At 39.1% G+C, this 21,945-nt stretch overlaps 1 protein-coding gene across 1 annotated transcript; it reads right to left on the bottom strand.

Moving 5' to 3' along the window:
- Positions 1–4,742: 4,742 nt before the first annotated feature.
- Positions 4,743–12,128, bottom strand: LOC121534783 (E3 ubiquitin-protein ligase TRIM39-like). Its single transcript, XM_045214049.1, is given in 7 exon segments — positions 4,743–5,621; positions 5,623–5,977; positions 6,713–6,884; positions 7,005–7,142; positions 8,870–8,986; positions 9,083–9,172; positions 12,023–12,128. Coding segments are annotated over 6 exon segments (999 nt in total). The 5' UTR covers positions 9,122–9,172; positions 12,023–12,128; the 3' UTR covers positions 4,743–5,443.
- Between the last annotated feature and the right edge of the window lie 9,817 nt (positions 12,129–21,945).

Raw genomic sequence — 21,945 nt, 5'->3', positions numbered from 1 at the left:
AAATCTAGGTTTGGAAATAGGGTGAAAAGAGACATGGCGACATGTCATAGTCTTCAAGCCTATCATTGAAGGATGAGTCCAAGAGAGAAGGGGGGACTTTTTCCATGGTATGGTGTAACATTTGGGAAGATCATATTGATAATATTAGTTATACTTTGAGTCCAGATAGTTCAGATATTATCACTAGGGTTATATATGCATTAAAGAATATAAGGGATGCATTTGGTAGATCTGAAGGAGCTGGATGGTCAGCGAAGACGTGGTTGCAAGATCAGTTAGGCCAGTAGGAGCAGTGATGGATTACATTTTAGTAGCAGCTTTGGTAGCACTGTGTGTGATGTTTGTAATATGTTACTGACCTTTGAGAAAGCTATTATATTGAGATAGGTTGGAGTAGTGATGCCTGGAGACAACACTCAGATGCCGGTGTTGACTGTTCCTGATCGGGATGAAGATGGACAAGTGGAACTGGATGGATAAATATCCTTTTTGATGATTTGATCATTTTTCAAATTGTTTTTCAATATTAGTGTGATTTTAGTATGATTTTATGAATCAAAGGGGGGAAATGGGTTAATGTGATTCATACATCATTTATATATAATTTTTATATTCTTAGTTGATATTGATGTTTAATTTTGAAAGTGTTGTTTTGCAAAAGATACTGTTTGGACTTTTCTTTTCTTCCAGAAGCATTTGGGGGAATATGTGGAGATTGAAATACTCAAACAAGGACAATATGAAAGGACAATGACTGGAGGAGATGAAACAAGGAGGGTGTGGAAAGGTTCCCATTCCATCATCAACAATCCATTGGAAGTCGAGACTACGGGGAGATGAAGTGTAGTGGACTACATTCCAGTGTCTGCAATGAAATATAGACATATTTGCATGTGTAATACATAATGTGTGTCATAGTCTTAGGTATTAATTTTTGTAGAAGGATATTTTAGTCTTAGGTATTAATTTTTGTAGAAGGATATTTGATGTTATTGAATACATGTGAGGATCTTAGATGTTTTTGTTTATTTCGTTGATGCTTAGGACAGGGAGTCTAGGCAGGGAGAGGTCCACTGTAGGGTCCAATGGGTTGACCAGCCTTAGAGTGGAACTTTTTTGGATAGGATTTTGTTTGCAGGGGCTTACATGTGTATTTAATTGCATCATAGTTTCAAATGCATTTACATTGTTTATGAGTTTATCGGGAGTACCTAGGTGGTTGCCTGGGGCAGAGGGACCGTGAGAGAATTTTACTGTCTTGATTAAGGTTGCCGGACAGTTTTTCGCTCTCACACTCCATAAAGATTTGTTCATATTTCATAGAAAGGTATTTACACTCTAGAGGAGAATGTTTTTGGTTTAATGTTAAAGATACTCAATAAGATAAATTGTTACTGGTCATAATCCTATTCTGTTTTGTTTTCAAGACTTTTAGTTAGTCTCAAAGGGGGGATATGTCGTGTATGAAGATTATGACTAGTCAAGAGGGACAAAGAAAAACTGTTTATCTTTGTTTAAATGTAGCAGTTTGTGGGGTGACGCCCAGGGGAGACGGGTGATTGGAAAGCAGAGGGAGCCACCCATCTTTTTGCATTGTTTATAAGTAGGGGCTAGACAAAGAGAGGGCAGAGCAGCCATTAGAATTCGAGGACACTGCTCTCCAGACCCTGCAAGTCTGTAACTCATGCTGAAAGCTTGTGATATGAATAAACATGATCAAAGGTTCAGTGTGAGCGGACTCCTTTGTTTGACAGCAATGAGCACCAGCATTCGACGCGACACGATACATTCCACACGGATGCTGGCCCATGTTGATGCCAATGCTTCCCACCGTTTTGTCAAGTTGACTGGATGTCCTTTGGATGGTGGACCATTCTTGATACACACGGAAAACTGTTGAGAGTAAAAATCCAGCAGCATTGCAGTTCTTCACACAAACCGGTGCGCCTGGCACCTACTACCAAACCCTATTTAAAGGCACTTAAATATTTTTTCTTGCCCATTCACCCTCTGAATGGCACACATACACAATACATGTCTCAAAAGGCTTAAAAATCATTATTTAACCTGCCTCCTCCCCCTTCATCTACACTGATTAAAGTGGATTTAACAGGTATTTCTTTTATATTTTGTGTTAAAATAAAATATATGTACCTTATTTGCATAAATACACTGGGTGTATTTGCATATATGAGTACATAAAGGGGTGGAATTATGGCTGTTACGGTGACTGTATTACCGTCACACCGGTAGTGAGTGCATACATTTTCCCAGTACTGGCCCCCCGTGGGAATCGAACCCACAACCCTGGCGTTGCAAACGTAATGCTCTACCAACTGAGCCACACTGGACCACAAGTCATGACGGCAGTCAAATTCTATGTGACCGTTTAGTCACGGTAACTAGGCTTCTCCATTCTCTGATGCTGCTGATGGTCATTAGTAGACTAGCAAACTTGCTAACTGCACTCTATTGTCCCTCTAATCACTCTGACATCAATGCAAATGTAATAGAACATCTAATCAAACACTTCATGAGTGCCCATGAACTAATGTTGCACAACATTTCTTTAGGCAGAGTTTTGATGGCCTCCATTAAAAAGAGGAGGATCCCATCAGCTTTCTATAGGCTAGGCCTACTATATTTATTTCTCAACTTTCCTAATATTAAGCACATTGCTTCTCTTTACAACAGGAATATAGCCTACCTGGCTGGCATGAAAACGAACCACGGGAAAAGCGTCCTCCATTCGCTATTTAATTGCATAGTCCTCCATTCGCTATTTAAGTGCATAGTCCTCCATTCGCTATTTAAGTGCATAGATGACATGTATTTTTTTTTCAAATGCCCCTGTTCTGAGACAGGTGCATGATAATGGTCCATTCTAAATCAAAACTAATATTCACACATATATTTAGTATATGTAAAGTGTTAGAAATTGCGTCTAGCATTTGAAGACACAATCCTTATCTTCTTTTACTCCCTAATACAGCTCTTCACATCAATCACAGCCTTGCCAGGTGTCACAGCCTACATTAGCCCAGTCAAGACTGCATTCTTTCTAAGTTAGTCATCCCATCAATTTAGGAGAATAATAAATCCCCAATAAAAGGCAACATTAAATTAACAAGTCTGATGGGTGACAATATTAGCCTATCACTTGTGAATGATGTATTATCGCTTGTGAATGATGCCCAGCTTATGCATTAAGAAACAGCGCATTCCTTTTTTTTGCGACTTTTTCAAATCATAGTCGCACACCTCATGTATCCTAGCCCATAGGCCTATATGTTTTGATAAGGTTTTTATCACAACTAAAGTGGCCAAATAACTTCCTAAAATGAAGCATATTAATCAGTTTATAACCGGTGTAGAACCTAACTGGCTGTGCCTGAGTTTCAAGATTGAGGAAGATAATTTTCACCATAAAAATGCATCTATGTAATAAAAGCATTACTTGCAGAATCGCATTTGCAGTCACTTTCGAGAACAGCGTTTTCCCGGTAATTGCTTGCATTTTGGAACATTCGCGCTATAGCCTACTGCCTCATTAATTACTGTTGTCACATTGTGTTGCATAATTCAACAAGTGTGTCAATAGCAGGATACGCTCTGATTAAAAATCAACACGCTTGGCTCTAGATAACACCTATCTATAGTATACACAATTTACATTGTTTGCGAGATCAGACATAATATCACTATAATCCGAGTGTCCATTTTCGGAAGTTGCTTTTATTTCTGCTCATCTAATTTGTAAACATTTCAACTGTATCAACTGATTACTTTTTTCAATTCCACAAAAAAGTTATGTTTCTTGTGATACAAGTGTCGAGATGTGTTAAATCCCAGACGAAGCTTTAGCGTTCTTATAGATGCAACGGAAAGATTATGTATTCCATTGAGCCCATTTCAGCCATTACCGGGGTGTGCTTGACAGGTCATTCCAAACATTTCCACAGTTGTAACTTAAACGGGAAAAAATGACAGGCACAAGTAAGAGTATGAAAGAGTCGCAGGAGTAAAATGAAAGCAATCAATCCAGCGAAATGTAAGTGACAAGTGGATTTGGCACCCCTCAAAAACACAGGAAATATATAGCTGAAAAAGACAGATCCTCAGGTGGGCGGGGCATGCGAGTTGCAATTAGCACAGTTCCACTATCCATATAAAGTGTCACTAATAGACTAAGGTCCAAAAGGCTTCTTAACAGCTTCTACCCCCAAGCCATAAGACTCCTGAACAGCTAATCAAATTGACCCCCCACGTGCCGTGACCAGGAAAATCTTGGGACCCAGTTCAATGTAGATATGCAGTTCCATGTAGAAACCCCAGTGTAACTAAAATGTAAAACACTGTTGCATGCAAAAACTGGAAATGCTATGTGGTTTTCTAGAGTGTAGGCTATACACTGTTGGTTTTATGCTGCATTAACAGCTACTAATGTTTCAAATAGATTTCTAGATATTGCGTAATAACAGCTCTTTGAGGTGTCATGTGGACTCAAGCAATAGCATAGTTCCTCTCCTTGATGTGAAAGCAGCAGTAAATGGTTTTCCGTCAACTGTGAGAAAAATAGTCAACAAGCTGTTACTCTCCGATAGTGTACAAAGGGCCTTACTCTACCTGGAGATGTCTGCACTTATGTTCACGCTCTCTCTAGGTAAAGAGTAGTTACATATTTAACATTGTAGTTACAAATTAAAAGGTTTTAAAAAAGTTTTTGTCAATAAGTATAACCATTAAGCTCATTGCCCTCTTTATTCTGTATGAGGAAATCAGCAAACAAATTCATGTTTCAAGAAAGAAGGTTGTTTATATACATTGATTCCATACTTCATTAATCTGTGTACATATCATAAAATAAAACCGTTAAAATAAAGCACATTACTTGTAGAAGCATCAAAGTTTTAAAGATGTGGCAGCAACATTCATATAGATAATGTCGCCATAGTCAAGGACTGACAGGAAAGTTGTCTGTACGATTCCTTGACTGAACGATTGTTTTAAATGATCCAAGGTATTTAAATGAGTGGGCTCGCTCAATGTCGCTCCATTCAACGTGCCGCTCTTTAAGTCTGTGGAGTCAATGTTGTGGGCTCTAGAAAATAGCATGACTTTGTTTTATCTGCATTCAGTAGCAATTTTAGGTCAACAAGTGCTTTTTTAAATGACATTAAAAGCCATCTGCAGATCAGATATACAGCACAGTATAATCAGCATAAAGGTGTCCCTTAGTTTTTTACTAAGGAACCAATATTGTTTATATACCGTGTGAATAATACAGGCCCTAAAATGGACTCTTGAGGGACACCTTTTGTGATCTCAAGGAATTGTGAGTTGAGACAGTCAGCAACTATACATTGAGATGTCCATAAGGTAGTTACTAAACTAATCACATGCACTGCAATCAAGCCCGACAGCATGCATCAAGTTATTTTGCCTACAGAATAACCAGCTCTCTGTCTGTCTCAATGGTTCCAAACACAGGGTAAATCTTTCCAGAGTTATCAAAATTGGTATTAAAAGTGTAAATGTGGCGTCTTTCCTCTGCATCATAGAAGGATATCTGCCCCCCCTCTATGTCTAGCAACACCCCCTAACCTAGAGGGTGGAGACTGGTTCAGTTTAATGACTGGTGCAGTTACAGCCATGAGCTCCCCAAGCTGCAGACGCAAGGTCCAGTAACCGGCTTTTGTGTTCAGAGTTGCAAAGCCATTCCTTGGTGCTGACTCTCTAACCACCCCTATCCTCCACTCTGTCTTGCCCCTGACTCCCACCTGCCAGTAATGTCTCCCAGATGTAAAGCCCTCTTTTGCCTGCACACACCACCAGCCATCATACTTGTGGGAACTAGGGCTGTATCCACACCAGGGATCGAAGACACTCTCAATGATGGTGGCCATTTTCACTCTTTTCCTGTCAGGGGACAGTAGGAGACTTGGGTTGGCTGTTTGTTCATCCAGAGTGATCTGAGCTGCAAAGAGATTGAAGTAATGAAGTTGTTATTAATACCAGAACACTGAAACTAGTCTCTCTGTGTTATCTCATTTGAATAATATTTGCATTGGCAATGAACCATACCAACCTGATGCTTTAGAAATCCATTTCCAAACTGTAATGAAACAGACACAACATTTAGGATCACGTTAGCAATGAAGAGCTACAAAACATACGTAAAACATTATTTTGTAGCAGACGTGAACTGTGGGATTTGACGTACTTAAGTCAGGAATGCGATTCAGAGTCACTAAGGGAAAAATATGAAGAAAACCAAAACATATTAGATAAATGAACTGATTAATACAATCTGTGTTGACTTCTTTAATAACCTAATAAAAAGCTGGAGCTGGACCACACCCAGAGAACATTATTTTGTGTGGAGGTGCTGACTAACGGAGAATAAACTGTAAGCTATAAAAACAAATAAAGAGAGTCGTACACTCTATATATAAACTCCCAGTAATTTATTGGGTTGAACACCCTGAAGAAGGTACAGTGATGCCGAAACGTTGGTGTTTTACCCAATATATATAGAGTGTGCGACTCTCTTTATTTATTTGTTTGACTTCTTTAATAACCACACCCAGTGGAAGCAGACACTCACCTCTGCTTCTGAACCTTTGTCTATTTCTGAGCCACTGCTTTACAATGGAACCCTGTGAAAACAACAGCTATGTTATATTACAGTTCAGCCTTATTTAAATGTCACTTAAAGAGACATTCAATAGGTCTTTGTTTATGGCTGACCTCCGGCTGTTCCTGTAGCATGCTCCAGATGAGAAGTCCATGACAGGGAGCATGTTGGGAAGCATCCCCCTCTTCCACTGTCTCTCCAGATCCTGCAGTACTGAACACACATCCTCATCCGGACACACTGAGTCCTGCGGAGATGCAGAGACATATGATGATATTGTAGGATGGTCTCCTTGTATTATGTATCATTGTAATGTTACAGATTACTTTTTGGGGGTTCTCTTTTAGTTTTATGGTCTTCCTCTCACCTGTTCCATATCCTTGAGTGTCCAGGCCCACTCAGACAGGGCTTTGCTGGCTTCCCTCAGTTTCTGTTCCTTGTCTGGTTTCTGTTGATCCAGAGGGTCGTCACTCCTCCTGTCTCTTGTGATTTCCCCTGCTGGTGTCTAGTAAACAGCAAGACAGGTGGTTTATTACAATCATCTCTGTTTGCATTTCTCAACAGTAAATCATACAGTGAGCTCCAAAAGTATTGGGACAGTCACAATTTTGTTGTTGTTTTGGCTCTGTACTCCAGCACTTTGAGGTTAAAGTGCAGACTGTCAGCTTTAATTTTAGGGTATTTTTCATCCATAACGGGTGAACCGTTTAGATATTTTTGTACATAGTCCCCCCATTTTAGGGGATCAAAAGTATATGGACAAATTCACTTACGTCTATTAATGTAGTCAAAAGTCCCATATTCCTAGCACTCAATGATAACATCAAGCTTGTGACTCTACAAACTTGTTGGATGCATTTGCTGTTTTGGTTGTGTTTCAGATTATTTTGTCCCAATAGAAATGAATGGTAAATAATGTATTGTTTCATTTTGGAGTCACTTTTATTGTAAAGAAGAATATAATATGTTTCTAAACACTTCTACATTAATGTGGATGCTACCATGATTACGGATAGTCCTGAATGAATCGTGAATAATGATGAGTGAGAAAGTTACAGACGCACAAATATCATATATCCCCCAAAATGCTAACCTTATTAACAATGTTATTGTAATGGTGAGAGGTTAGCATGTCTTGGGGTATGATATTTGTGTCACGCCCTGGCTCTGGGGACTCTTATATGTTGAGCCAGGGTGTTAGTTTCTATGTGTAGTGTCTATGTTTTGTTTTCTATGTGTTCTTTTCTAGATCGTGGTATTTCTGTGTTGGCGGGGTGGTTCCCAATCGGAGGCAGCTGTGTCTTGTTGTCTCTGATTGGGAACCATACTTAGGCAGGCTGTTGTGCACTTGTCATTTGATCTTGTTCCGTTTAGGTTTGTGTTGTATGACCGAGGACTTCACGTTTCGTTTTGTTGTTTTGTTGTAGTGTGCAAAGTACGCATTAAAAGATGTACGCATATCACGCTGCGCCTTGGTCCACTTATTACGACGATCGTGACAATTTGTGGATCTGTAACTTTCTCACTTATCACTATTCACTATTCATTCAGGACTATATGTAATCATGGTAGTCATTGTATCATTTCAAATCTAAAGTGCTGGAGTACAGAGCCAAAACAACAACAAATGTGTCACTGTCCCAAAACTTTTGGAGCTCACTGCATGTTACTTCACCCAGAGCAGCTGGCTGTCAACACTGTGTGTTACTTCATCCAGAGCAACTGACTGTCAACACTGTATGTTACTTCATCCAGACCAACTGACTGTCAACACTGTATGTTACTTCTTCCACAGCAACTGGCTGTCAACACTGTATGTTACTTCATCCACAACAACTGGCTGTCAAAACTGTATGTTACTTCATCCACAGCAACTGGCTGTCAACACTGTATGTTACTTCATCCACAACAACTGGCTGTCAACACTGTATGTTACTTCATCCACAGCAACTGGCTGTCAACACTGTATGTTACTTCATCCACAACAACTGGCTGTCAACACTGTATGTTACTTCATCCACAGCAACTGGCTATTAACACTAAGTGCATATGACATGTATTTATACTGCTTGTAGTGTTTGACTAGCGCCAAGTGAACCTCTAAAATATGAGGGCGGTTTCCTGGACACAGAATGAGCTTAGTCCTGGATCTCCATCCCAAATTATTCTTAGTCTAGGACTAAGCTTAATATGTGTCTGTGGTAACTGTCCCATGGTGTATGTATTATTTACCTGTCGTGTCTGTGATGAGTGTTCCAGTTCCTCAGCCCACTGCAGTATAAAGTCTTGACGCTCCTCTTGACAAGATCCATCCTCACTCACTCTGGTTAGAAAGGAGGTGTTGCTGATCTGTGAGGAATGGCAAGGGACAACTTATTATGACTCATGAAGATGTAAGATAAGATATGATCACATACTTTATTTTCACTATACAGATTGACTTACCTGAACTACTTTGCTTAGTTCAGCAGCAAGTTCTCTCATGATTAATTTAGACTCATCCAAGGTGAAATCTTCTTTCTCTTTGACAGTTCCCTAAGGAAAGAGGGACAACGAATTGTCTGGTGAAAGGATTCTGCTGCTGTCTCCTCCACATCATTGCGATACTGCTGCTGTCTACTCCACATGATTGTGATACTGCTGCTGTCTACTCCACATGATTATGATACTGCTGCTGTCTACTCCACATGATTGTGATACTGCTGCTGTCTACTCCACATGATTGTGATACTGCTGCTGTCTACTCCACATGATTGTGATACTGCTGCTGTCTACTCCACATGATTGTGATACTGCTGCTGTCTACTCCACATCATTGTGATACTGCTGTGGTCTACTTTGTCTAAGCAGTAGACCTACTATGTATTTAATTCACCTTCCCTTTATTTGTGGCAACAACTCAAGCACTTTACGCTTGAGGCGTTTCTTCCTTTTGCAAGCTGTTGAATAGAACAAAGTATGGACATGAGCGTTGCTGGTTTGAGAGTGAAAATGAAGTCAAAATAATTTCAAAGAATGTTTCATACTATAGATTACTGGCATTGAAAATACTGATTTGATCGAAATCCATTCTTGTCAAGAACAGATGTCATAGTTGCTTATCTGTATCTTGCCTTGCACATAACCTGTTTTACTACTTAGATTGCTTCAGAAAATATTGGTTGGACTTTGGAATGCTGTCCAGAATAATCTGATAAAAAACTAATTAAAAAATAACATTCTGCATAGTGGAGCTCCTTCACAATATATTAAGGTTAATTTAAACCAGTTGGAGTTCCTGTTCGTCAGATGAGACATTCATGACCGAAACATTGGTTTAAGTCGACGTGTCAAGAAATGTGCAGCGCACAGTTGAAGTCGGAAGTTTATAATAATAATATGCCATTTAGCAGACGCTTTTATCCAAAGCGACTTACAGTCATGCGTGCATACATTTTTTTGTGCATGGGTGGTCCCGGGGATCGAACCCACTACGCTGGCGTTACAAGCGCCGTGCTCTACCAGCTGAGCTACAGAGGACCACATACATACACTTAGGTTGAGTCATTAAAACTCGTTTTTCAACCACTCCACAAATTTTGGCAAGTCGGTTAGGACATCTACTTTGTGCAAGTAATTTTTCCAACAATTGTTTACAGACAGATTATTTCACTTATAATTCACTGTATCACAATTCCAGTGGGTCAGAAGTTTACATACACTAAGTTGACTGTGACTTTTAACAGCTTGGAAAATTCCAGAAAATGATGTCATGGCTTTAGAAGCTTCTGATAGGCTAATAGACATAATTTGAGTCAATTGGAGGTGTACCTGTGGATGTATTTCAAGGCCTACCTTCAAACTCAGTGCCTCTTTGCTTGACATCATGGGAAAATCAAAAGAAATCAGCCAAGACCTCAGAAAAAAATGGTAGACCTCCACAAGTCTGGTTCATCCTTGGGAGCAATTTCCAAACGCCTGAAGGTACCATGTTCATCTGTACAAACAATAGTAGGCAAGTATAAACACGATGGGACCACGCAGCCGTCATACCACTCAGGAAGGAGACGCGTTCTGTCTCCTAGAGATGAATGTACTTTGGTGCAAAAAGTGCAAATCATTCCCAGAACAACAGCAAAGGACCTTGTGAAGATGCTGGAGGAAACAGGCACAAAAGTATCTATATCCACAGTAAAACGAGTCCAATATCGACATAACCTGAAAGGCTGCTCAGCAAGGAAGAAGCCACTGCTCCAAAACCGCCATAAAAGCCAGACTACAGTTTGCAACTGCACATGGGGACAAAGATCATACTTTTTGGGAGAAATGTCCTCTGGTCTGATGAAACAAAAATAGAACTGTTTGGCCATAATGACCATCATTATGTTTGGAGGAAAAAGGGGGAGCTTGCAAGCCGAAGAACACCATCCCAACTATTGACGCACGGGGTGGCAGCATCATGCTGTGGGGTTGCTTTGCTGCAGGAGGGACTGGTGCACTTCACAAAATAGATGGCATCATGTTGAAGGAAAAATATGTGGATATATTGAAGCAACATCTCAAGACATCAGTCAGGAAGTTAAAGCTTGGTCCCAAATGGGTCTTCCAAATGGACAATGACCTCAAGCATACTTCCAAAGTTGTGGCAAAATGGCTTAAGGACAACAAAGTCAAGGTATTGGAGTGGCCATCACAAAGCCCTGAACTCAATACTATAGAACATTTGTGGGCAGAACTGAAAAAGCGTGTGCGAGCAAGGAGGCCTACAAACCTAACTCAGTTACACCAGCTCTGTCAGGAGGAATGGGCCAAAATTCATCCAACTTATTGTGGGAAGCTTGTGGAAGGCTACCCGAAACGTTTTACCGAAGTTAAACAATTTAAAGGGAATGCTACCAAATACTAATTGAGTGTATGTAAACTTCTGACCCACTGGGAATGTGATGAAATAAATAAAAGCTGAAATAAATCATTCTCTCTACTATTATTCTGATATTTCACATTCTTAAAATAAAGTGGTGATCCTAACTGACCTAAAGCAGGGCATTTTTACTAGGATTAAATGTCAGGAATTGTGAAAAACTGAGTTTAAATTATTTGGCTAAGGTGTATGTAAACCTCCGACTTCAACTGTATATCTGTCTGTTTGATCAAAACTGAAACCTCTATACCTGTTTCTGGTAAGAGTTGTTAACCAGAAACTACACAGCACATAATAACAGGGGGAGGGCATGTCTGAGCAGCTAAAGCATATCAAATCTTGGCTGACTACACCCCAAGCTGAGAAGGAACGCACATTCCACTGAGACACACAGTGCATGCATTGGCTGTTAAAACTAAAATACAACCGACTTCAAGGGAATTTCGACAAAATAATGATATTCTCTAAACATTTGACTATATTACCTTGTGTTAGCTCATTAATGGTTTGTTGAAAGTTTGTGAAGAAGAGGTTCTGTAATTGTTCTCTTTTTGGCAGGTACTTCCAAAGCCGCCATAACTGCCACCAACTCTCAATATCTCTGCAACAATGAATAACAAAGAGCTGATAGTCAGGTGTAGAAAAATTATTTATTGCGATAAATAACATCTTCAAAAGATGCACTTTTCACTCTTTGTTGGTCTACTTCTAGTATCTATTTAATGACGCAATACCACTTCAGAAAACAGATATAACAGCTGTTATTGTTGCTGTAAATGTCAGAAATGTCAATTTACCAACTGTCTGTAAAGCCATCTTTTCCCTATAATGATGCCTTAAAACCCAGTGAGAGTATAGAAGGCAGAATCCTTTCCAGGAGTCCTGTTGTTCTTCACCATCCACAGAATGAAGAATTTGCTTTGATTATGGTTTGTTTACAGTCTCAGAAACTCCACCCACTAGCACCCACTGGTCCATTTCACACGATGTTATTTAAAAAAAATGAATAAACTGAAAGTGAAATGGTACACCGTAATGCAGCTTTATTCCAATTACTAACTGTCACTACAGTATAAAACAACCTAAAAACTATTACAATACTGTACAATTAAAACATGGTTTTGTCTCAAAAAGTTAGTTTGCTATGAAAACCCAAATATAAAATGAGAAATCATGCCATCTAGAGGTCAGAATGAACTCATACACAGTGAAGAATAAAAAGTAGACAGTTTATAACGTAGACCTGAGGGGAGCAGCCCAGTAATTGTGAAAAGGGGGAAACAGTATGCAACAAATGCCGCGTTCAAGACAACTCGGAAATATCCAACTTGCAAACTCGTTGTAAAAAGATGAGTTCCGAGTTTCCCCACTTGGAAAGTATTAGAATCAACCAATCGGAAGCTCGACGCAAAAAACGTACGCAAATTTTAACTTGTAGGTTCTGAGTTTCCAAGTTTCCGCTTGCACCGGTTTCCACTAGACAACATAGCCACAAAGTAAAAACAGCTTTCCCATTTTGCCGGCCCGAAGGGAGGAATCAATAGGTGAATATCACAGCCAATCACAACTCTGGCAGGCAAGTAATAATGTGAAACACAATCATTCCACGATTAGTTAGATATTGTGTTGACATTTTCAGAAATTCCAATGCAAAAATGAATCACCTTTAAGTGGATAGTTACAAAAAAATTATATCACTTTGGAACAAGTGGTATATTTAGAAAATGCTCCCTATCTCATGTTCAGAAACTTTGTTTGTGCATTCATTGGAGTGGAGCAGATCTTTCACCCCATTATTAATGCTAAACCAAATGTTTCTGTGAGATACTATAAAAATATTACATTTAGTCACCAATATATCAGATAATAATAGGTTCACCGTTTAGTCATTTTAACTAACATTTAATCCAATAGCAAGAAATACAAGATACACATTTTAATATATGAAATAAATTATTTTTGAAATGCTGAATAGAAAGAATAGTAGGTGATTAATATACTTTTCCAAATAGTACTTGACTATAACTTGACTTACACAACTTATTATTTTGTATAATATGTATCCAATGGCAGGTTGTGAGCATGTTGACAAATATGTCAAATGTACAGTTTCAGTATCCTTATACAGTATATACAGTGCCTTCAGAAAGTGTTCACACCCCATGACTTTTTCCACATTATGTTGTGTTATAGCCTGAATTTTTTATTGATTAAATTGAGATTTTGTGTCACTGATCTACACACAATACCCCATCATGTCAAAGTTGAATTATGTTTTTTAGAAATGTTTACAAATTAATAAAAAATGAAAAGCGGTAATGTCTTGAGTCAATAAGTATTCAACCCTTTTGTTATGGCAACCCTAAATAAGTTCAGGAATAAAAATGTGTTTAACAAGTCACATAATAAGTTGCATGGACTCACTTTGTGTGCAATAATAGTGTTTAACATGATTTTTAAATCACTACCCCATCTCTGTAAACCACACATACAATTATAAGTAAGGTCCCTCAATCGGACAACTATTGGTGGATGGGCCTAAAATAAATCAGACATTGAATATCCCTTTGAGCATGGTGCAGTTATTAATTACACTTTGGATGGTGTATCAATACAGCCAGACACTACAAAGATACAGGCGTCCTTCCTTACTCAGCTGCCGGAGAGGAAGGAAACTGCTCAGGGATTTCACCATGAGGCCAATGGTGATTTTAAAATAGTTACAGAGTTTAATGGCTGTGATAGGAGATAACTGAGGATGGATCAACAACATTGTAGTTACTCCACAATACTAACATAAATCACAGAGTGAAAATAAGGAAGCTTGTACAGAATAAAAATATTCCAAAACATGCTTCCTGTTTGCAATAAAGCACTAAAGTAATATTGCAGAAAATGTGGGAAAGAAATTAACTTTTTGTCCTTAATACGAAGTCTTATGTTTGGGGCAAATCCAACATGGGTATGCTTGTCATCGTCAAGGACTAGGGAGTTTTTTCTTTCATAAAACAAAACGGAATAGAGCTAAGCACAGGCAAAATCTTAGAGGAAAACTTAGTTCAGTCTGCTTTCCAACAGACACTTGGAGACAAATTCACCTTTCAGCAGGACAATTACCTAAAACACAACGCCAAAAATACACTGGAGTTGCTTACCAAGACGGCATTGAATGTTCCTAAGTGGCCTAGTTACAGTTTTGACTTAAATCGGCTTGAAAATCTATGGCACGCCTTTAAAATGGCAATGATCAACAACCAACTTGACAGAGCTTGGTGCATTTTTTAAAGAATAATGGACAAATATTGTACAATCCAGGTGTGCAAAAGCTCTTAGAGACTTAGCCAGAAAGACTCACAGCTGTAATCACTGCCAAAGGTGATTCTAACATGTATTGACTCAGGGGTGTGAAAACGTATGTAAATGAGATATTTCTGTATTTCATTTTCAATAAATGTGCAAACGTTTCTAAAAACATGTTTTCACTTTGTCGTTATGGGGTATTGTGTGTAGATGTGTGAGATTTTTATTTATTTAATCCATTTGGAATTCAGGCTGTAACACAACAAAATGTGGAGTAAGTAAAGTGGTATGAATACTTTCTGAAGGCACTGTACATGTACGTAGGGACAAATCATCAGAAATAGCGGTATTGTGGTGGTATTGTAAAGCAGTTGGCAACTGTAAAAATGTATACTGGTGTAGCATGGTGTTGTACGCCATTTCTGCGTGACCTGTCAACTGATACAGTATCGCCTGTGTCTCTGCTTGACAAAGTCATCAGCTTACAATGTATCAATGAAATTCAGATAATGAGTGGAATATACAGTGGGGAAAAAAAGTATTTAGTCAGCCACCAATTTTGCAAGTTCTTCCACTTAAAAAGATGAGAGAGGCCTGTAATTTTCATCATAGGTACACGTCAACTATGACAGACAAAATGAGAAAAAGAAATCCAGAAAATCACATTGTAGGATTTGTTATGAATTTATTTGCAACATAACTTTATTGAAATGGCATGGAAACAATGTTGATTCAACCAGTGTGTGCCCAGTGGGAAGCTTCTTCTGGGGGTTCTGATGGGGTAAGACAGTAGAACTAAGCTCATGAGGCATTTAGCCTGTAAATTATATGCATGTTAGTAGTTTAAAGAGCCACTGAACACGCCGTTTGGCACGTCTTTTCTGTTGCTCATGAGATTTCAGTCTTGGAGGTGTTTCCTGACCGATTCCGCGTTTGGTTAATGATATTTGTCCCACATGAGACACTAGACGCAGAAGCCTATTTCACTTCCTCAAAATCCCCAGAATGAATGTAAGATAACTGAAGAAATCTGTAATTCATGTTGACATTTTTGCAGATTATGTTTTAGTTGCTCAATTTTACATCTAATTAAGCTGTTTGGTGCAGTATTTCTCAAGTTCAAAAATGCGCGACGTGTTGTCTTATGTAAACAAAGTCGGAGCTGCTGGGCAGGTCTGTCTTACTGTCTATGCTATTGGATAGAGGGCAATCACCGCAGCTGTTCACCCCATATTAGTGGGCAAATGGACATTGTCAAATCAAAAACCCAACCTTCATTTACCCATTGTGCATTTCAGCCACGCTCAAGGTCCTAAACGATATTATAACCGCGATTGATAATAGACAGTACTGTGCAGCCGTCTTCATTCATTCTTATTGGCAGACTAAATAGCCTTGGTTTCTCAAATGACTGCCTCGCCTGGTTCACCAACTACTTCTCAGATAGAGTTCAGTGTGTCAAATCGGAGGGCCTGTTGTCTGGACCTATGGCAGTCTCTATGGGGGTGCCACAGGGTTCAATTCTTGGGCCGACACTTTTCTCCGTGTATATCAATGATGTCGCTCTTGCTGCTGGTGACTCTCAGATCCACCTCTACGCAGACGACACCATTTTGTATACATCTGGCCCTTCATTGGACACTGTGTTAACAAACCTCCAAACGAGCTTCAATGCCATACAACAATCCTTCAGTAGCCTCCAACTGCTCTTAAACACTAGTAAAACTAAATGCATGCTTTTCAATCGAACGCTGCTGGCACCCGCCCACCCGACTAGAATCCCCAATCTCGACGGGTCTGACCTAGAGTATGTGGACAACTACAAATACCGTTTTGACTTTGTGCCTGTGTTATCTAGTGGGCAAGCAGCCAATGTAGAAACCTCTGTCATTTCCTGGTTGCTAAAATTCTACACTGTTCGCTCAATTTCTGTTTATGTGAGAAAACAAGCACTGACGTGTAAGAAATCATTTTACCATCAGTGAAATATATTTTCAATAACAAAAAGGATCGTTTTTACAGCTGAAGCTGGTGGACCAAAACAGAAAGTAAAAGGCTCAAGTGTAAGTCCTTGCCATGTTACGGGGAAATGGGATGCGGGGGAGGGGTGGCATTAGTTTTCCATGTAGCCTTGTTGTGTTGCAATTCACCTAGCTTCCACATAGGGGAGAAATTCTGTGTAGCACCTTTAACTTCCCAATTTCACAACATACTTTTGACCACTAGATGGCAGTCACTGGCCTTTTACAAAGAAAGGATAGGCTGTATTCTGGACTGTTTTGTTTCCTTAACTTGTAGCCTGAATTTAGAGCATGCAAACATCACAAGACCCAAATGTGCTCAAGACATTGTGGCATGTACCATGACCAAGGATAGAGTACTATGCACAACTGGCCCCTATGGCTAAAGGGGATATGTATACCATTAAAGGGGCAATCAGCAGTTGCGACATGCAATTTTTGACATACATTTACCAATTAATTCTTGAAGAATATAAATTACGACTCATGAGCTTAGTTCAACTGTCGTACCCCATCAGAACCAAAAATATAAGCTTGTTTTACTTCAATGTTTGTAAATAAAGAAAATGTAAACAAACAGCCTCAAAACATGGTTTCAACTAAAACTTTGATACCATGGAGGGTCAATCCTTGTATCCATAGCTCAGTCTATGAATTTGAGAGAGAACATTTCTCCAGCCCCATCCCTCTTTTTACCAAACCAGGGGTGGGGAGGCCATTTAGTTATTGTTTCTACTGCCGATTGCCACTTTAACTGTACGTTGAGGGAGAATGCAATACACCAGAAGGCCCTCTAGGTGTCATGAGGAACAAAGCAAGTCAACAGAAAAAACACACTTGGCTATTATCAAAATAGATTTTATTCTAGATGTTTCAAAGATCTGAGTGATTTTACAACAGTCAGATGCGTAGGTTGCAGAGAGTCTCAGCAATCATATGAGAGAGAGAACATAACAAAGGTGAGGTGCAAAGACAACAACATGGAGAAAAAAAAATGTGCAAACAGTTATTTACATGGTCCAGGGTGTTATGATACGTTGTTAAAGTTGAGATTGTTTTTGTTCATTTTTGCGTACATAGCTACAAATAAATCAGAATTATAAACGTTTTCAAAGAGTACAAAACCTTCAAGGGCTTTTTAGACATAGCAAAGATAGAATTAGTACTTTAGGTAGGAACAAAAAATAGCAAACACTTGAATGCAGTGTAAAAAGCATATCTTTTTAAAAACAAAAGGTTATAAAATACCATTCCACTGTCATAGACTTCATAATAAATAGTGTCATTATGGTACAATCCACTCACTGTTGATTATATTAAAGAAACTTCAAAATACTCTTAGCTTCTGTACAAAATGTGTTTGTAAAACAAGTGACATTCTGAACAAAAAATCACAATGGAGGCTTTTGAAAAAAACAAAAAACATAGGTGTTTTAAAGCCTCAGGATGTTAGCTAGGGCTAAGATGTGGGATTTTGGAATGCCATGAAGTTGGCCTGGATCCAATGTGTAACCAACAAGTCAACAGTATAGACACTACTATTCCCCCTTCCTTTTTACAGAACGACTACACACGTTCAGCTGGGAGTGAAATAAAACTATGAGCATTAATCCCTGTCTGGATGTGCCAACCAGGGTTGGAAGTCTACTCTAATTTAAATTCACGAAATGAAATGAAATTCTAATTCAAGAATGGGAAAAAGTGCCATTCATTTTTAATAAGGATTTTTTTTGTAATGAATCCCACATTTTTTTCTTCTTTTGTAATGAATCAAAATAGAATTGACCTTAACCCTGGCTTAAACACGTCTCCCTGTTTAGCTTATACAGAACTTATACAAACCCAGTCGAAGGGCTGCTCTTCTCTTTTATAGCTATGACCGTTCAATGGTATTTTATAAAGAACCATTTCTCATGGTAAAAGACCCACATGATGTATAATACCACCACATTTTCCAAGCGTGTCTTCGAGAGTTACAGATTTTTTTAAACCACCCTTGCATTCGAGTGGCATATAAAATAATTCCCTGTGATGTCACAGATATATATTATATGTAGTTAAAATGTTACATGAAGTCATATGTTCCAAAGTCTGCTTCTCATCTCAACTCATCTCCCTGCATTAAAAAAAAGATGAAAAAGTGCTTAAAAAAACGGCACCTTCTGAACACTACAAAAAGCGCCATCAATCCATGCATAGGCCTCAACACAGCCTGTCTCAAAGTGTTGGTGCTGGGCAGAAAAACAATCACCCACACTTTTAAAATCCCGACCAAAGAGCAGACACCGCATTGTGTCCTAAAACAGAACACTTAAAGCAATGGTTCACTTCAAAATCAAACTTTGTCAGGTGTTTATAGGACTCAAAAGTAGTCTTGGAACGTGGACTAATCTCGTGTAAAGGCGTCTGCATGCTTCCCAGCCGAAACAGTTTGGAAGAGTTTGTGCATATATTATGACGACATTTTGTGATGTTTTTGTTCGTTTTGGACTTCGGTAAGGGTTTTTTCGGTTGTTCGGGCACACCATTTTTCTTGAGGCAAGCCGGGTTGGTAGCTGAAGTCTACACCCCTTCGTCGGTGATTGGTCAACAGTTAGGATTCTTCATTGAAGTCTGTGTTGACATTCAACGAGAGACAACTAGTTTTCATGCACATTTTTTCATTGAGAAATACTGCACCAAACATCTTAGTTAGATGTAAAGTTGTGCGACTAAGATCTCCTCGGCAAAAGCTTCAATTAATGACCGATTTCTTGAGTTATCTTAGATGAATTCTGACTATTTTGAGGAAGTGTATACTGGCTACGGCGTCTCAAAATGGACAAACAGTACTATTGCCGCTTTTTAAATTTTTTTTAAAAACTTTGACGTCGGAGTCGACCACCTAAACATGAGAGACCTGAAGACATCGACATCACTAGATCCCAGACATCAACATTCAACGACAATCATAAACATTTTGTTCAACATGACAAACTGCAATAAGATTGCCCAGCATTACCAATACAAATGTGATAGAGTTGGATGTGGATTGAAGGAAGCATGGTTGAAACTGACTGCGGGTGTAATACTTATGTAGGTGCTACGAAGGTCCTATGTACAGTACACAACTCTCTACGCAAGTGTTACTGCTGAAATCAAGACAGATACAGTATGTCCAGATTAATTACCAAGCAAGACCGGCAACAAAACAAAGCAAGAACTTAGTGATGGCTTAGTCTGATTATCATTTAGCATTGGTTAGCTTAGCACGCGATGGACTGTGGAGGAACAACATATTGTGAATAGCACTCAAAATCTAACATCACATGTAGTTAGAATGTAAGAGGACGGGGCTTTCTAATAGCTGCAGTGATGATCTTAAGTCCAAGAGGTTATTCGAATTCTCAGAGATCTATTAAGCTAACAGTTTTGCACATCTGAAACCATTTCTAAAGGTAATAAGAAGAACAAGTATGCGTATGGCACCTTTCCTCCCCACTAACTGCTCTCACCCAAAAAATGTCAATAAAAGGATTTAGGTAAACTGAAAAAAAGAAGAACGACCAACAGAATTGAAAACTTAACCCATTTCAACTTTAGAAATATATATTTTTTGTTGTTCAATGTATTCTTGAACCACAAAAACATGTAGTGCCAAAATGAATGGATTTCTCCCAATAACAGTTTGAAATCCAAATTATAAAAGAAAACAAAAATCCTACTGACCTTACCTCTCTCAACATGTAACACAAACCTACGGCAAAATAAGTAAACCCCAAAAGCAAAACAAAGTGGCTACAGGACGACAAAAAATGTGGACATGTACAATATGCACACACCAACGACATGGGAAAAAAAGCTTTACATTTCTCATTTATGGTATAAAGGATAAAAAGAAATAAAGAAAACAAAACATTTCAGATATTTTGGTATGTATGCAATGGGTCCTCTTCTCTTCAGGTGATTTTTGTCTCGGTGACCGTAGTAGTCATTTTTCTCTCCTGTGGGTCTGAGTCTGACTTGAGGGAAGTCCAGATCCCCTTTGCTGGGGGTTAGTTTGACCTCTTTTCTGGAGGGGTAGTCTGTGTGTTTATGGGGGTGTTGGGGCGCTCTGTTTGGCTGTGATGGTAATGGTGGTGGTGGTTGTGATGGCGGGCCATGGCTTCTGATGGGACTACAGCAGTGTAGACGACAGACCGGGACAGTCATTTTGGCTATGTACACATTCGTAGTCGGTCCATGGCTCCCCAAACGAGCGTCATTTCCTCAGGTCTAATACACAAACCTGGAACGGAGAGAGAGAGGTTAAAGGTCATATGTAATGAGCAGGGCCAGGAGCTTTTTTCCTGACCATGTGACCAGACCAGGAAACCCCTGGCCTTAACAATGAAACAAACACACATCCATTATTAGTCTAAGTAGTGCTGTTTCCAGTGCTGAAAAACACTTCCTTTCATGCATTATTCAATCTTAGAACTCTCAGCTGCTCCACGTGTAAAACCTCTTAAGTCCAGTCAGAATGATAGCTATTGACTTCCTAACCGTCCCTGTCAATAGACACTGCATTATGCAAGGAGATCATTGGTGGTGGGCCTCACTTTACTAGGACAATCCCTTAACGATTATCCGTAGATGCTCAAGCCGATTGACAAACTATCTGTTTGATTAACTACTCCACAGCTGCAACTATTGACATAAAAACCATTATGTTTACTGCTCTAGCTGTAACACTTGATGAATAAAACAGATACTGGAAAGGTAGTTAGCTGAACATCCATTTATACCATTTGCCATTTAATATTTAGCAGATGCTTTTATCCAAAGTGACTTAGTCATGTGCGCGTAAATGTTTTACGTATGGGTGGTCCCGGGAATCTAACCCACTATCCTGGCATTGCAAGCGCCATGCTCTACCAACTTAAAGATACAGAGGACCTACAGTGGGAAGAACAAGTATTTGATACACTGCCGATTTTGCAGGTTTTCCTACTTACAAAGCATGTAGAGGTCTGTCATTTTTATCATAGGTACACTTCAACTGTGAGAGACGGAATCTAAAACAAAAATCCAGAAAATCACATTGTATGATTTTTAAGTAATTAATT

This window comes from Coregonus clupeaformis, unplaced genomic scaffold (assembly GCF_020615455.1).
Source record: "Coregonus clupeaformis isolate EN_2021a unplaced genomic scaffold, ASM2061545v1 scaf0193, whole genome shotgun sequence".
Classification (NCBI taxonomy): Eukaryota; Metazoa; Chordata; class Actinopteri; order Salmoniformes; family Salmonidae; genus Coregonus; species Coregonus clupeaformis.
The sequence above is the reverse complement of the archived record's forward strand: the minus strand, read 5'-3'. Positions and strand labels throughout refer to the sequence as shown.